At 34.6% G+C, this 18,707-nt stretch overlaps 1 protein-coding gene across 1 annotated transcript; it reads right to left on the bottom strand.

Moving 5' to 3' along the window:
* Positions 1–4,118: 4,118 nt before the first annotated feature.
* Positions 4,119–11,719, bottom strand: LOC143548886 (protein ROOT HAIR DEFECTIVE 3-like). Its single transcript, XM_077039935.1, has 23 exons — positions 11,614–11,719; positions 10,925–11,074; positions 10,742–10,808; positions 10,549–10,651; positions 10,100–10,170; positions 9,929–9,992; positions 9,761–9,826; positions 9,614–9,661; positions 9,451–9,513; positions 9,279–9,335; positions 8,912–9,070; positions 8,701–8,769; positions 8,521–8,612; positions 7,939–8,017; positions 7,381–7,546; positions 6,907–7,031; positions 6,418–6,680; positions 5,905–6,001; positions 5,666–5,815; positions 5,484–5,588; positions 4,810–4,904; positions 4,569–4,665; positions 4,119–4,474 (listed from the first exon to the last, which is right to left on the bottom strand). The coding sequence occupies exons 1-23, from the start codon at positions 11,717–11,719 to the stop codon at positions 4,352–4,354; spliced, it is 2,415 nt and encodes an 804-aa protein (XP_076896050.1). The 3' UTR covers positions 4,119–4,351.
* Between the last annotated feature and the right edge of the window lie 6,988 nt (positions 11,720–18,707).

The following is an 18,707-nucleotide window of genomic DNA, read 5'->3' as shown; positions in this document are numbered from 1 at the left end:
AACAGCTGCAAACTACTACTCAATGGAAAACCGAAAATGAAAAACATCCAAGTAACTACAAACTTTAATACCCAAACAATAGTTCATGAGTAAACATTTATCATGATGGATATTGCAATAAGCCAATAAATAAAAACAGCTGCAAACTACTACTCAATGGAAAACTAAAAACAAAATCTAATGTTTCATTCCTACTAAATGAAGAACGATATCAAAAATCACCCAACTAAATTTGGTTTCAAACAGAAATGAGCAAACGTCAACAAACTAAACTCCAGCATTGTTCACTGAGAACCTTCAGTTCATAATGAAGGTGACAGGCCTAACAAAGCCTAACAACTATATAATAATAATAATAGTAATAATAATCCAAACTCATTTCTGTTGGAGTTACAAAAACAGCTGCAAACTACTTCATTTCTGTTCATTCACAGGTGACAGGCCTAACAAAGCCTAACAACTATATAAACCAGCTACAAAATGCGAACAAACTGACAAAATCAAAAGAATAATAATAATAATAGTAACACATTAGAAAAGCATATCACGTACACAATATCACGTACACACGCCGGAACGGGCTGTGCGCCTGTGCAGAATGGCGATTGGCGACTGGCGAAGTGGCGAGTCGGGCGGGAGCCGGGAGGTGGGAGGACGGAGGTTGTTCAGTTGTTCTAGGGTTAGGGTAATTGGGTAAATGGCCAAATGAAATGGATTGGGTTAACTTTTAAACGGGTTACGGGTATATTGGGAAATGAATAATAAATAATATATTATATATAAATATAAAAATTATATTTAATTAAACGGGTTTTAAACGGGTATACGGGGCGGGTATATGGGGCGGGTACAGGCTATACCATACCCGCCCCGAACCCGATTAACTTAAACGGGGAAAACCCGAACCCGGACCCGTCCCCGATTAAGTGTCCCCGAACCCGCCCCGTTCGGGGCGGGTTTCGGTTTTCCCCATCGGGTTTGGGTTTTTTTGCCATCCCTACGTCTGAATGAGAAAATGGACCTCAATAGCCCTAACCTAATACATCTTTCTTTCTCATCTGCAATCCCTCAATCTAACAATCGCTATGTTCCTTTCAATCAACTGCTAAGGTGCTGCCTCTCTCATTTGCCTCTTAACCCTCAACCAGGTAATTGTTTTCTTTCGAAATTGATGAACCGGTGTTCCTTATCCCATCTGCTAAACATCTATGGTGTTTGTATTTTATAACATGGATTAATTAGATTGATAGGATTTTTTAGAGATTTGGGCTTTAGTTAGGGGTGTTCTTCGGGTTTCTGGTTATTTGGGAAGATGTTAAGGGCGGGGTGCAGAATTTTAGGGTTAAGTTATTGGCTAAAAGTGGCGGCCAGTGCACCATGGCTATCCTTTTTCATGTGCAATTTCTTAGGGTTAATCCTTATGCTAAATAGCATATTAATGTAGGTTTGAGAGTATGTTGATGAAGTTTGATGTGTAGTAAGAAAGCAACATATAAGATAAGCATATACTAACATTCAAACAACATAAACAAAAAAATATGCAAATTCAAGACATATAAGATAAATAGTTAATTATACGGTTTTCTCACCCTTTGTTATATTTTACAATGAACATTAAAACAAGAAGGGTGACGTGTAGGGGTGCAAACGAGCCGACCCGAGCCAGCTCAACTCGTTTAGAGCTCTATTTCTAAAGCTCGAGCTTGGCTCGTGAGTAGTTTTTTAAGCTCGAGCTTGGCTCGGGCTTACTTTTAGGCTCGTGCTCGTTTTAATTTTTACTAAATTTTTACCTGCCCACCTGCTTTAATCTTTACTAAATTCAGCGAATCTTGATATCCATATTCAGTATATACTACATCTTAATGAAATGATACAAGGTAATTAACTAATTAATACTTTGTGTTTTTTGTTATTTGCAGTTTATGTGTAGTCTGCAAAGCGTTTTGTTGAGCTTAGTTGGATCTTTTTTTTCTGTAGGCTGCCAAAATCGGGTAGCAACGCCATGCTTTAGGGTTCGGTTTCGAGGCCAAATCATGTCATACAATTCGTGGTGTTTGGCAGCCGCGTAGGAGGCATTGCGGGTAAGAAAAGATAACCAAATAGTAGCATGGTGGCTGCCAAAAAAGTACTGCAAATGGGACAACATGATTTAGTATTTCGGGCTCGGACATGGAGCTGGATCTAGGTAGACAAAAGCTACAATATACATTTTGACTTTACTATAGTTTTTTCAAGAACCATGTTAAAGTTATGATTTTGGTCAAGATACGAAATACCCATGCAGAAAATAGTCAGAATACTAAAAAAGCATGGTAGTGATCAAAATCTGATATTTTGAATTGTTTGTTGTTCTTTTTGTAGTGGTTATAACCAACTCCTTCAAGGTATATTAATCAATTATACCTATTAGCTACCAGTTTTTCAACAATTAGTTTTTTTTTTTTAATATCTGTTTGAATGTTTTTGCAGTTGAAGTTCCTCTTGTTAAACCTGGTGTTGTTCAACCAAAGCCTAAAGTGACTCCATCTTCAGGTAAAATCTTGATAATAATCTTGTTTTTATCATAACTCCATTGCTAAAAGTTGTTGATAATAATCTTGTTTTTCTTTAAAGATCATAACTTTATGACTAAAGATTTTCTTTCTTTAGGTTCGCTTGCCATTACACAGAAGACTACAAGTTCATGGGTGGCTGATGGTAAAAAGTACTATAGATACTCGGTTAAATCAAACAAGACCTACAAGGAAGTTAACATTTCGATTTCCAAGCTATACGGGCTTCTTTGGGGTCTCACCAAGGCCACAAGCGGTTCATACGGGCTCCCAACATGGGTTAGCTCATTGCCAGCTGGAAAAAGCATAGAGCTTGTGTACATCCACACCGCTTCTCTGGCTGAGGTGTCGGGTTTAAAGCTACGCGTTGACTTAAAAGGTCAAAGAAGACCAAAAGATTGTGGAAATATAGAAGGTTTCAAGGAAAGTCCATTTTTTGTGATTTTTCTTCAAGAAGTTGAGAATAAGGTCTGAAGATACGAATGAAGAGAGTTTTAAGAAAGTGCTCATCCTCCTCCTTCGTTAGGTCTTTGAGACAATTTGAGAGCAAATACAAGAAAATGGCATATTTCTAAATCTAAAGAAATTAGAACTATCCTTTTCTTTTTTGTGTGTGAATTGGCAACTTTTTATTATCTTGAAATATGAATATAGTTTTGGCAATACTTTTGTTTGGGTTCTAGTGTTTTCTGCTTCTGGCTACCAGCAGGTCCAAGATTAAAGCCTGGCACAAAACGGGTAAGCTTGTGTACCAAGTTTTACTGTTTCAGACATACGGGGCTAAAAGATGTTAATTATGTTCGAGCCAAAATGATTTCAGGTGGAAGCAGGCCGTTTGTAACACATGATGTATGTTTTAAGTTTCAGAAGAGGTATTCTCTAATATATCTTTGTTTTTCATCGGTTGCAAATTCAAATCGGTCTAATGCGTTAGAATTCACTATAATCTAATGCACAAACAAGAAAATTCACCAAAATCTAACGAGCAAACATGAGAGCAAGCAGTAAGACTACCCTAGAAAAGAGGTTAAGAGACAAGGAAAGGAAGGATAAAGGCATGTAATTGTTGAAACGGCTCAGTTTTAAGATGTATTTTAGTTGTAATAAAATGGGTGTTATTTTTGTTAAGATCTCAACCCATGTATGATGTTTAGCGGTTTTCTCTACTTGTGGGTGTATTGGTAAGTTATTTGTGTCAATGACTTGATGAACTATTTTTAAGATGTATTTTGGTTGATTATAATAAAGTTTGTTTAAGATATATTTTGGTTGGTGATAATAAAAGTTTGGCTATTTAATACAATTATTAAAAGCTCTAACAAAACAAATAGATATATTTCATTCAGCATGAAATAGTTCAGAGGGGCAAAATAGTCATTCTGCATAGTCATTCAGATGTCCAACCAAACAACATTTACTGGTTCAGCACTTACTGGCTCAGAGTCTCTTAATCATTCAGACCTCTTATTGGTTTAGCACTTAATGATTCAGTATTTGCTAAACAGCCCCTAAATACATAATGAAGGCTTTCCTTTACCAAAAATGGGTTTTTTTCACATGTGAAAATAAAAGGCAAAACCGAAAAGAAAAGTAAACATGTATATATAAGTACATGTTTGGGAGTAAAATGCTTTGAAACCTAACGCGAATCGTATTAGCAAAATCGACCTGTTTGGCATGCTAGAGAAGTTCATTATCCGATAAATTGATTCACTACTAGTTGGCATGTCCAAACGGGCCGCTAGATTAGATTTCATTTATAAAATTCACCTCAAATATGCTTGTTAAACTTGTTGATACTAAGAGCTATGTTGATGGTCTATTTGGGGATTGTTGGGTGCTTGTCCTTGTTCTGAAAGTTTTCTCGTAAGGTTGAGGATGGTGGGAATAATTTTGGTGGTTACCGAGAGCATTCCTGTAAGCTGGAGAGACAAAAACAAAAAGTATCATATAGAAGTCATTGCTATTAGTGAGTATAAAATTTGAATAGGCGGTTTTATGTATGAAAACACTCACAAAGCCATTGCGGAATGCAGAAGCAACATCTAGTTGAACCCACAAAGCTTTCACGGCCAAATAACCGACGAAAATCAAAACCAGATACAACGGATTCCTGCAAATTTGGACAAATGACGAGAGGTAATCACTATGTAATCAAATAATATTATGGATATGCATCCTTCATCTTAAAATAAAAATTAAAAAAAAAAGAAAAAAAGGAAAATGTATATAGGAGATATGCTAAAGCCGAAAGAACCTCAAAAGAGTCACGAATTCATTGAATCCCAGAACAAATAAGGCCATAATAGCCCATGGAGGTGGTAACCAGTTGGTGCTTTTCTTGTTAGCTTCCTGAAAATCACAGCGGAAACATTCATTAACTAACTAACTTAAACATTAAAAAAAAACCGAGTGTTTGGATTTGCATCTTAAATTTTATTTTGATTATTAAAATTTGAGGTCGCGAAAATTAGCTTTTAATGCCGGGTCACATAATCAGATTTGCAAATTCAGTTTCAAGCTGCAAAAAGTTAGCACATCCAAACACTATTTTCTGTAACTAATGATTATCTTTAGTATCACACAGTCACTTTAAACCACACATCCAAACATCCATTATTATGTAACCTTATGTTAAACATGAGAACCAAATACCGGAAATCTCACGGGACCCCACCAGTACCCTACTAACCAATGGGATCTATTAAAACCAGTGGAAGCAAGATTCATAACCGAGTATTAATATTAACATAACTAATTCATGCAAACAACTATTCAAGTTTATGCATCCTTGATTAAAAAGGAATATTAGAGAAAATTAAAAGAAACAAATTGCTAAATGACTCGTTTAACGAACCTTATGCATGGTTGTAACTTTTTTAAACAATCTCATATATAGTATTAGGAAGAGTAACGTAATAGCAAACATACCTGGGCAGAAATAGCTTGAGTGACCGTATACTCCGTCTCTTTTTGAAACTGGTTCCACAAAGTTTTGCACTGAACAGGAGTAATCAACGTCCTTGATGCGGGGACCTATAATTTAAACAGATAAATTGCCAAAAACATGTGATAAAAAAATCATAAAAATCTTTAACATTCACATATGATACCTTATCCCATGTGCTTGAGGCCAATGGATCGTTTGACGTGGAGCTCTTGGCTTTCTTTGGATCTAATACAGCAAGGAGAAGTGTGTCTGCAATCTTATCAGCATCCCCATCCAAACGAATTGCAGCCAATACCGATAGCAACTTTAAACACTGATTTTGTTTTGTAAAACAAAACATAAGAACACACATATAACGTGTTACAACTAAAAGATTATATTCTCTAATGGCGAGATTCTTACAGACGAATGAGCTGTTTTAGTAATTTCTCGGATATCCTCCTTTCCACTCCAAACCCGAGGCATTTGATCGCTATCGTGATTAAATATCATTGTAAACCTGTGCATGGTGTTTTAGATAATCACATGATAAGTAAGATTAGTTCTAAGTAGCTAGCATAACTATTATTATTTATGACTGATTGACTGGTATGCTCTTTCTAATCACATGTGTTATGCATGATTACAATAACAATGTATTTTTTTAAATAGAACGATTTATAAGTTTGTATGCATTAATAAAATAAATTTGTGATCCATAAACATTTTTAACTATGATTACAACAAAGTACTATTACAATAATAATCCAAACTTTTAAAAATCAAATAATTTAGAAACTTATGTCCCTTTTTATCATTTTTTTCTTGGCATACCCATGATAAAAACACGATGTATATTAACCCGTTCATTAGTATATAGATCGAAATTACGAATTCTAATTGTGAGCTTTGTAACAATAAAAAACAAGCAAATACCTTTCTTTCATAAGATATAGAACTCTGCCAGCTTCTTCTTTGGCCTTCTTTTCAACTAATGTTATTGCATAATTCTCCAACTTTGATAAGAAGTCCTTTCTGGATTCTTCTTTCATTTCAAAACCAGAAAGTGCAGCAGAACACTCGGTGACAACAGTTGCAGTCTCACTTTTAAAAAGTTTTTTTATTGCAGGCCAAGTTTCATCATTAGGTGATTCTAGAAGTGCTTCCACTGGTCCATATAATGCCTCATTTAGTTTTGACTGCAACAGAATTCATACAACTGTCACGTGCTCTCATGATAATAAAGAAATAACGAGCATACATGATTACAAAACTAGATTATTATGTTAACAAAAATAATCTGAATTTTTTTTCACTTAAATGATTAAGTAGGATTTATGCATTTCAATACATTTTAGACGACATTAGGTTTTTCTGACCCGATTGACCTGATAATTTAGGTCAAACCTTTCAAGCTAATGTTACCTCGTATAGTGTAGAAAGATCGGCTAGCTTTGCATTACAAGCATCAGAAATATGTGCATCAAGATCAAGTGAAAGCTTTTCTCTTTCTTTAGATGTATCCCAGTCAGCTTGTTTGATGATAGCACCTGCAGAATCAGTATATTAGACCCGCAAAAATCAACAGGAGGCATGTTTCAGCACATAAATATGATGATGATAACACCATCACAAATAATTATTTAGAATTTAGACAAAAAGTATAAAGTTAAATTGTAGATGGAATGTGTCAGTTTGAAATATTTTAGTTATCACCCAAAATAAATTTTAATGCTTTACTCAAATAATGTGACTATTACTCTCTTAGTGCATTAATATTTTGTTAAAAAGTTAAAAACGGACACGGTGTTTGTGACAATGACATGTTTCAAGCCACGCCCATCTTGACCCCCGTCGATCTTGCCACTATTATTAAATTGCTATTAACCGGAGGTATACCTTCAGAATGTTCATCAAATAACTTCATGATTGATGCTTTGCAATTAACAGCAGCTTTTGAAAACCCTTGTCCTTCACTCAATGCACTATCAAATGCTTTATTAAAATTTTCCATTGTTTCAGCCCTTATGTGTTCCAAAGTTGCATGGTAGGCCGGTTGAACAAGCTAAAAGAAATATAATACAAGCATGTCGTCTTGTAAATGTCGTTGGTCAATTAATATAAAAAAGGATTAGCAAAATGCAATATTGAGAACAAGATTCTGGTTTGAAGTGAATCAAGTTCAAACAATAATCAGTAATTTGAGAACAAATAGAGCAAGATGGTGCCTACAAACCGAGACACAGGTGATCTTCCAATGTCTAAAGGCTCAAAACTTGCAAAATCAAAGCCCTTGTCCCTAATACCCTACTTATATTAAACGACTTCCTAGATTTACCATAAACTCTTATCTTGTGCCTATTCCTAAAACAGTTGGTGCAGCATTGCCCATTCTAAAAGTTAAGCTTTTTTTAAAAAAAAAACTTATTCTTGCAAGGGGTCACAGAGAAACATTACTTGCAACAATTTCTCTTCGAGTTGCTTTTGCTTTGCTGTCCTAACTCCTTCTTCGAAAAACGTAGTCTCGGCATCATAGCTGCAAAAAAGTCCATAATAAATAAACATGTGAAGCCAGCATAAAACAAACAACAAACTTGTAATAATGTTTGCCTCTAAGACCATGTTAATTAAAAAAAAGTAAAGTAACTAGACACAAAAGCCTACCATAAAAGAAGTTTTTGATATTATACAGTCAGAAGAACAACACTATAGCAGTGCAAGGCTCGTATTATAATCAGGTATTCAGGTAGGCACAGGTTCACATTAGAAGCACACTAAACTTAACAACAAAAGAACAATTACCATCACTAAGATATGAAAGTATAAATTAAACCTATTCACATGTGAATGGATGATACACTAAACTTCACATGTTACTTATAATGTGTTCACATGTGAAAAAAATGTATCTTTTTGGAACCAAGGGCCAGGATTGGTTCTCTACTTTTTAGTTTTTAGTGGTTATCAAACTAATTTTTTCCTTATCATATACAAAAACAGTTAAAAATGCTTAAACATATGCAACATATATGTGTGTACCCTGAAAAGCAAGTTTCAAGCATTGAACTAAGCTTCTTCCCAAAATCTGGCACCAAATGAGATTTCACGGCTTCCTCTAGTTCACACCAGTCCTGTAATATTATAAGCAAATTAATTCCAAAACATTAATGAAGAAAAATACCGTTAAGACGTTAACTAGTAGAAATGACAACAACGAACCTTGTTTGAAACAAAGCATGCGTATTTCTCATTAGCAATTTCTTCACAACGGACGGTGGCCACCATCACCTACAAAAAGCAACGGACATTGAAACTTTTTTAAAAAATGTGTAGTTTTTATTTTGTGCCATTATCACCTTTCAATTTATTTATGCAATTTGTTAATAACAGACTATGTTAATGAAAAAGTGAGCATAGCAAATTACTGTACCTTGTGAGCTGGCAGGTCAAGGTCGCGATTCTCCTTGATAACTTTCCAAATATGTTCTGAGCTAAACGAAAACCCCGAAGCAGGAACAACTCCTTGCCTATCACCAGCAAGCCCTCCAGGTGCAATTGAGTTGTGGAATCTTTGCCTCAATTTTCCAACCTTACATTAAAAATATATTTATTAGGCAAATGTATATTTCTAATTAAGATGCTTTTTGATACAGGTCGGGTCGAGTTGAGCTAACATGTGATAATGCATGATAAAAAAAATGATATCACAAGAATTATCTTATTATTCTTTAACTAATTGATTTATGAGGTCTATGCGTCGATTATAGGATTTTGTTAAAAGAAAACTTGTACTCTACCTGTTCTTTGAACAGTTCTTCCTTTGCTTCGAAACTAGAAAGCGCAACAACTTCAATCTGATCAATTCATCGGTAAGGAAAATAAAAACTAATTTAATTAAGCATGATAATTTGACTGTGACAGATATTGTTAATTAAAAGACAACAGAGAGCAATATATTTAGGATCTTACATTGAAAAATGTACTCAATGGTGTTTCTTTGTGGGCTTCTGGCTTGGGAACAGAATCCCATATCTGTAGCCAAGAAACAATTGCATAATTAACAATATAAAGACTTTTACTAAAAGATTAAAGAATATAAGACAACTTGAAACAAGTTTTTAACAAAATTTACCCTCTGAATATCTTCCCTTAAGACGGGCTCTAAATTTTCCAAAGGTGTCTTAAAGATAATAAAAGAAAAATCAGCAGCCGAAAATATTAAAAGATTTAAATCATCTGTATAAGATAGATTATAGATAGAAAGATAGACAAAACTCACTTTTGTTTGGTCGCGTATAACAAAAATCAACGTTGTTTTACGTGGGCTAAATAATTTCATCATGACCTGTACAGGGAAAATATCAAATTAAACTGTTGGAAACTTCGGCTAAAAAGAACAGCACAGAGATATATATATATATACACATATATGTATATATATATGTACCTGAAAAACGGTTTTTAGTAGAGGCTTATTTGCAGCATGCTCACGACCAATATCATGGCACCACCTAAGCAAGCGACACACGTTTTTATGAATCAAAGCAATACTGCTTACACATTTTGTTCAATTTATGTAAACACTGTATATGCATATCTGACATGTCAGCACACTTACATATTTATAAGCACTATGTCTGAAACAGCAAGCGCGAACAGCGCACTTTGTTTCTCAAATGCGGTATCATCCTGAAACATGTGAAAGTTTGCTGATATGCAATCAAGAATAAGTCATAATTTTCTTTATATATAGACTAGTTATATATTAATTGTAGTGACACGTTCAACACACAACCAATTTTATGTAGTGAACTGCATAAACACCTGCACGGCCAATTATTCTTATGTATCACATTCAAACCAACAAGCATACATGTCTATGCGGTTCTGACAGTTCTCTACTCAATTATGTACTGAACATCCCTATGTATGTTATATTGTCAAAGTGTAAACAAAATATAGAGAGCACTTAATCACTACGTAACCGTATTGTACACACAATTAATATGCAATTATCATTTATGATAATTTAACAACTAAAAGAAATATATGCATTCAGAATGCTACCTCTCCTCGTTCTCTTCCATCGGTACCCTCAAGATCCATAACTATAGTGCAAGGTTCAATGCCAGCACACCTAGCCATCCAGATACCTTTGGTGGTCTGTGACCTGATAAGAATAAAATGCGCTCAGTTTACTGAGCTGGAAATATGAAAAAAAAAAAAAAACTAAATGTCGAAAACGGAAGTAAACGCTTGCCTGCCTTTAAATGCATCCATTTCCCTGAAATTGGTATGAAACAGATTATTCAAAAGTGTGCTCTTCCCTGTTCAAAACATGCAATACATCAATCACTTTTTGGGCCAGTTTTAATGATGAGATTTTAGACTACTAAATCTTTTTAATACCCAAAGTACATCAATGAAAAACTGGAATATGTACCGCTACTTTGCGGGCCCATGATGGAAACAACAGCATAAGAAAGACCACATTTCGCGAGGTTTACCTCCTTCATGAATTGTTTGAGTCCTGCTACATTAAAAGTCCCGTCCCCGTCTATAAGGTGGGTCGAGCAACATTCATTAGGTTCGCCTGCAAAGAACAAAATGTACAAGTGTATCAAGATTATGATTGCCTTGGAATAGCATTATTTTCGTATATATTATTTTCCATTTACTTTACACATATCATTTAAAGTGTCATACTTTTAGCAGACTACTGAACCGTCACCAAAGTAATAATCAACAACTACTTAAACACAATAATTAATCTCATAAGCATCCAACATACTTAGTCAAAGGAACTTGTTTAAAATACAGACACTTATAAAAAATCACTTGTTACCCTTAGATGGGTCTTGAAATGCCATTCAACATACAACATTCATGTGGATATATAATCCTTTTCATTGTATATCATGGTATGCATTTGCATGTACTTAAAGCGGTAAAAAAATGATGAAGCAATATCCCACGTCACCAGAAGAGTCTACAACACATCCATATCAGCAAATTGTTAATTTTGATAGTAATTAACCTTTAAATAACGTTTATTTCCCAATACATGTGATTTGAACAAGTCGACGGATTTTAACGTAACCAACTTTGAATTTTAATAATCCTAACTATTACCTATTGGCCGATAATAATCCATGCTTACACTTTGACCAACGATAATCCTAACTTTCACTTTTGTTGCCAAGAGCAATCCCAATAACATAATCATCACGAGTTCCATGCTTGATTTTCACTCGATTTCTCTCACAATAATGATTATGACCGAAATGAAGAAACGTGCCAGCAAAATCACGTATAAATCAAATGTAACATTTAGTGCTAAATCTATAATGATTATGCTACCAGGATTGCTCTTAGCAACAAAATTGAAAGCCATGATTAATATTGGACAAAGTATAACTTGAATTATTATCGGCCACTACGTTATTAACATAAAATCGCATTCATATATATTCAGACGTAAATATTTCGTCATTCAATATTACACATACCGGGGATTAAAATCCATAATCAGTTTGTTTCTAATTGTTATATTATGTAACCAATATATATCAAATGCATCATGTGAAACACGTAATATTACGATTCAAATGAGCTAGGCATTACCCATGGGATTGAATATGTTGAATTATTATTATGATCAAACAACGGTTGAAGAATCAGATATAGGCTCGTTGAGTTTATGATTCAATGATGCATTTTGGATCGTGTTTGTAAAGGCTTGAAGCTTGGAATCGATCTCGAGTCGATTTTTGTTAAATCAAAGGAGTACACTTTTGCAAATTTCAAAGATCCGTAGGAATCTGAATTAATCAATTATGTCAATTTTTTTTATGTCATAATATTTGTTTCATTTTACAAGCTGTCCCAAAATGTCCGGTTAACGAAGAGAGATTCCATTTTTATCTCCTTAAATAAAAGTTTTTAAAAAGGTCTCCTGCAAACATGTCTTTGACAACGTATTAGACCTCAATGCGTCTTTTATGACCTCTTTGGCCACCAAACGCGTTTTCACGACCTATTAGCTTCTAACGCGTCTTTCACGGCATACTTGGCCTATTAATTGTTTTTTTTAATATTACATTATTATAATTAACTTAATACATATTTGTCATTTCTTTTATAACTTGTAATATAAAAATATATATAAAAATTGTAATTATGTCGTTGAGACGTGTTTATTTTTTCTACATGTTGTCATAAATTTACTCAAAATCGAGTGCCAAATTGATATCGAAGTGCTCAATAAAATTTGACTAGTCTTGTTTTAAGTAAAATTTATGTCAACACGTATATAAAAATAAGTAAGTTTTAACGATATATTTAGAACTTTATAAAACTTTATGCATTACAAGTTATTAAAAAACCTAACATGAGTAAAGTTAATTATAATAATGTAATATTAAAAACGAACAATTAGCAGGGCTAACATGTTGTAAAAGATGCGTTAGAGGTTAACAGGTCGTGAAAAACGCGCGCTAGAGGCTAACAGGTCGTGAAAGATGCGTTGAGGCCTAACATGTGGTCAAAGACGTGTTTGTGGTGGACATTTCTGGAAATCTTTAATTAAGAGGACAAAAATGGAATCTTTCTTCATTAATAAGACATTTTGGGAATTTTCCCATAAATTTATATATGAATAAAAGTGATTTTTATATATTTTTTTAATTATTGTAGATCCAACCATAGAAGATATTATTTGCGACATTAGACCACTCTCATTTGCAAACCCAGCATAGGTTTGTTCGGTTGTTTCACTATCTGAATTAAAAAATAATAAAAAAACAAGAATATATAGCAAATGGTTTGATGCATCAAACTAGTTTGCAATCTTTGGGTTTGTCACATGTCACCACATTAATAGTACATGTTTTTAGTTTCTTTTATTTTTTCTTTTCACACTAATTAACTTTAGCTCTCATCTTGATTTTTTATAATAATTTTTAATGATTAGGTTTTAAAAAAAATCAAAAACATAGTCTTGTTTAGTTTTTTTTAACACATCAGTATAAAGTTTATAAAAATCAGAGATTGTTTAAAATATTCTTTTTAATGTAAAATAAATATTAATCATTACCGAACTTTTTTATTTTTTTAAATAATTTCAAATTAAATATATATTGTTTATTTTACATAAAGAAATTATTTTTTTATATTTTTAGTCACTTTTAATAAAAAAAACATCAATTATAAATTTTATTTATTTAATAAAAAGCAGTGAATGTTAGGTTGTTAATGACTGTGGAAAGTTAGGTTTGGTTGGGTTGGGAAGGTGGAAGAGGGATAAATTAGTTTTATAATAAAGATTGGGTTGAGTTGGTTTTTGAATGGGAATAGTCTTAGATCTTTAAGTTAACTTTGGTTTAAACTTAGATCTAGATGCAAACTGATTAGTTAGTCGGATTTGTGTAAATTTTCTTTGATGTAGTTGTTTCCTTTTGTTTGTGCTTGGCTTTCCTCCAGGTTGTGTGTAACATCCCAAGTTTCATGAGGTAATTAGAAGAATCGAGTTTAAATGAATTATAGGAGATAAATGAAATTATCTAAAGTATGAGGGGGTAAGTGTCACTAGATGAAAAGTTAAGCATGAAACCTTACCCCTTCCTATAAATGTAGCCACCATCATATTTTATAACCATCTTCACCTCTAACCTCCTTCTTTATCAAATCCTGTTTTTGTAAGAGCCACCTGCAAAGATTTGACGATTCCCGGAGATCTAACCGTCGGGTCGGTCTCAAATTTTAACTAAGTGTTCATAGTATATAAATGAAGACTTCCACTAGAAGGATCTTCAATCAGAGGTAAGGAAGCCCGGTTTTTATCAGCAAAACCGTAACAGAGGAAAATGAAGATTTTCGGCAACTGTTTGGGTTTCCCGACGAATGTAGCGGCGGTTACTGGCGACAGCGAGCTGATGGATTTGTAGATCATGGCGAGACAGTTCTGCGGCTTCTTGAATCACCTAAATCAGAGTTCGTTTAATATGGTTTTGGGCTATTCGAGTGGTTCGAACATAAAACCTTATACGTACGTTTTTATTAAAAAGTCTTACTTTTCGTGTATGGAATTGCATGAAACTTGGTAGGATGATAGATTAGGCCATGATTATTGATAAAGTAATGAACTTGAGAGTAAATAGGTGAGTTGGTTTGGTTCGGGTAAAACGAGTAGTGTCCGGTTCGTTAAAAAGACGGGTAGACAAAGTTAGTACAACCCAAAACCCATAAAAAGAGTGAAATCGGGCCATAAGGAAGAGTCACGGAGGAAAATGACTTTAAAATCGTAAAAATAAAGAAAACGCAATTTTGATCGCATGAAACATAATCACATCGCACAGCCATGCGATGCGAATGGATTTCCATGCGAATGGTTCCATGCAATGGTTTCCACGTGAATGGATTTCCATGAGAATGGTTTCAAGTGAATGGTTTCCACACGAATGGATTTCCATTCGAATGGTCCCATTCGAATGGTTTCCATGCGAATGGATTTCCATGCGAATGGTTTCCACGCGAATGGTTCCACGCGACTAGATTCCATGCGATGAGAATTGTTTTCTTATGCGATGTAATTGGTTTCATATATGCGATGCGATTGAGATAGTAGCACCATCGGCTAAAGTTAGCTTAGTTTCTAACTTAGGTAGTAAGACTCAGACAGAAAAGTAGTAATTAACACCAATACCTGTTAAACAGTTAGCGGTGACCAGCAAGAGAAAGGTGTTTCAATCAATTCCAAAGAAAACAGGACCCAGGTGAGTTCTAGCCCCCTTTTTCCTTAAACATTTTGGGGCTGTATGCATACTCAAGAAAGAAGATAAAAGATGAATGAGTTATGTTTTAAGAGAGAAAGTAAATGTGTAAATCAGTCATAAAAGTATTTAACTACTAATATTAAGAATGTATTACAAACGTTAGTAAGTCATGATATGGGCATTAGGGGGGTCATAGTACCTTATACCTGTCCACATCACAAGTACTCAGGAGTGGTATGAAGACACGTACGCGATAGACAGATGCTCTGCTTAAGAAAAAAACAGAGTTCTATGAACGGTAAAGCACAGGCACGAGTACAATAAAGGACTAAAAGTTTATACTGTGCTCGGGCACGTGTTGTGATAGTAACGTGGTCTAGTTATAGATATAATAAATTGATTGATTAGAATGATATGTATAAGATGGTACAATTGGTAGGATGGTTCAGTTATGGATACAATAGGTGGTCCAATTAGGGATACTAAGCACAGTAGCTATTAATTATGTGCGTATATGTAGTACGATTTCTTGGCATGATAATCTTAAATGCATAGATGTGTGAATGTATGGTCTAAATATGGATACTAGTAGCATGGGTAAATGTTAGTGGATAGAGCAGAAAGAAGGTAGGAAGCAAGTCCTATCGAATATTTGCGTAGAATAATAATATGTACATTGATGTGAATGAATTGTTGCATGTTCGTGCGTAGAGCCTTCGGTCCTCATGCACGCGCAAAAAATTAGGATGGCAAATCCCTCTAACTTGACATGGTTCGATTACGAGTAAGAATAGAAGGCTCGATTGTTAGCAAGTACGTACAGGACTAGTTATAGACGAGTGTTACGTTGCGTATGAATACATAATGTGATTTAATTATAATTCAAAATTTTATGAAAAGAAAGAACGTTAGAACTCACTCAGCGTATAGCTGACTTTTAGTATGCACGCAGGTATTATTGATGGTGTGGCCGGCTTGGGGTGCGTGCGAGGCTATCCATATTGAAGATCTAATTAAAGTTAGAAGTATTTTATAAAAGTTTAAACTCCCGCTGTGATTTGTATAGACTTCCGATGTAACAAACTATGTTTATGAGTAAATCCAACACCGAATGTAATGCTACCGGGCGCGGGGCCTTACAAGTTGGTATCAGAGAAAAAGTTTGAGAGATTTAAGCATCCTTACATGCTTAGATTCAAACAGAGAATGGGACCGAAGAAGAAAGACAATATGGATAGCCGTATGTCGCTCAATCAAGCTCGAGAATGGTAAAGTACATGATTAAGTTCATGTAAAGATTTAAGAATATATGTATATACATGTTAAATGAAAGTAGAAAATGTATAAATGCTATCTTAAATTGCTAGAGAAGAATGTATGAATGTTAGCCTAAGTGCTAGAGAATAATGTGCGTATGCTAGCTTGATTGCTAGGGATAAGAATATAGGTTATTTGTATGTTTGCATGATTGAGTAGTAAAAAATAGCACAAGTGAAATCATAAAGGGAAGTATGTAGGACCTGAGGAGTTATGTAAAGAGTTAATTACACTTGGCCACTGTCATTAACTACTTACCTTACAAATCGTGCTAAATAATTCCTAGAGTGATAACGTTTGTGTTATCTTAGAGAAAAGATAGGACAAATGTTGCAAAGATATGAGCACGAGGACGTCGTACTAGATGCTATAGAAGGACACATGCCAACCAGAAACCTTTTGAAGGAATGTGTGATATAACAATATACGAAAGCAGTAGGATTACAACTGCAGAAAGTAATGAAGAAGGATCACACTTGGAGCTTGTAATCAAATATACTAAAGGAGTTGCTTGACTGTTTCGCATTTCAATGCCAACAAAGCTCACTAAAGCATTAAAGGCTACCTAGATTAGGAATCCAAGTGGAAGAAACATGAAAGAAACGGAGATATGTCAACTGAAATGAACTAAAACATGTAGTATGCCTGCGATAATTAGTTCCGTAAGGGAACTTGCAGGGATGGTGAATGACGAAGCGAATGTTGATAAAGTAGAGATGATCGGGGAGTACGGGTGACCGTCAAGGTTTGCTAAATGGTATATTGAGTGTGAAACGAGGACACTAGGAAGAGTGTAGTTCTGTACCTGAGACTTTTATGTAGAGACCACTAGCGATAACCTAGGGACAGAAGACGGAAAGACATGCAAGGAAGACGTAGAGATGGTTTAGACCTATCTTTATCTGAATTGAGTCTTAAATCGAATGATTAGTGTGTGACTGATAATCATGGGATCATGAGTGAGAAGTTATCCAGAAGGGTAACGATAGAATAGTATTATAAATGTCCATATAAAGGTCAAAGGCATGCCTGGAAAGGAAGTTGGTTAAGATAAATAGTTATGATATGTCAGGCAACCTGATAGGTAGTAGCAAACAATAATGGACAAGAAGAGACTTGGTTAGTCAAGAAAAGGAAGATGTATCAACACGGACTTCATGGTCAAGCTACCTTGGATAGCAACAACTCATGAACCCTATGTGCTAGTGAAGAGCTGAAAATGGAAGAAGGATTAAATGGCGATTTAAGGAGTTTTCCGTCAAGTTTCATAACAGTTGTGCTCGATAATTGCAAGAGGTATTCTATTTTAAGGAATAGACAAAGAGACTTCAAAAGGTAATCCTTAAGAAGAAACTAGAAAGGTTTCCTCGTATGGAACTAATGCGTTTTTGAACGTATTGCAATAAGTATATCTGCTAAAGGTTGTGATTTGGCAGAAGGATCATTGAGTGCTAAGTGTCGTCATAGTAAGTGCAATGTTTCTATATCAAGGACAAGAAATAAAAGCATGCTTAAGGAAATGATGCGGACTTGCTAAGTCTGGATAAGGAAGTACACCATCGAGAACTTTATGGACAAACTACCAAAAGCTGCTAAAACTCATGAGCATCACTTGATGATTATGAGACAAAGGATAAACCGATAAGCAAGGAAGCTAAAACGGCTCAGGAAAGTATGTGAATACAGGAAGTATTCCATTTAAAAAGACTAAGCAGGTTTCGAGGACGAAACCTCTTATAAGGTGGGTAGACTTGTAACATCCCAAGTTTCATGAGGTAATTAGAAGAATCGAGTTTAAATGAATAATAGGAGCAAATGAAATTATCTAAAGTATGAAGGGAGTAAGTGTCACTAGATGAAAAGCTAAGCATGAAACCCTATCACTTCCTATAAATATAGCCACCATCTTATTTTATAACCATCTTCACTTCTAACCTCCTTCTTTACCAAATCCCGTTTTAGTGAGAGCCACCAGCAAAGATCCGACGATTTCTGGAGATCTAACCGTCGGATCGGTCTAAAATTTTAACTGAGTATTCATAGTATATAAATGAAGACTTCCACCATACGGATCTTCGATCAGAGGTTGGGAAGCCCGGTTTTTATCAGAAAAACCGTAACAATGGAAAATGAAGA

The sequence above is a fragment of the Bidens hawaiensis genome, unplaced genomic scaffold (assembly GCF_021521415.1).
Source record: "Bidens hawaiensis isolate Kalapana, Puna unplaced genomic scaffold, B.hawaiensis_p1.1 tig00015313_1, whole genome shotgun sequence".
Lineage (NCBI taxonomy): Eukaryota > Viridiplantae > Streptophyta > Magnoliopsida > Asterales > Asteraceae > Bidens > Bidens hawaiensis.
This window is presented reverse-complemented; position numbering and strand designations above follow the sequence as displayed.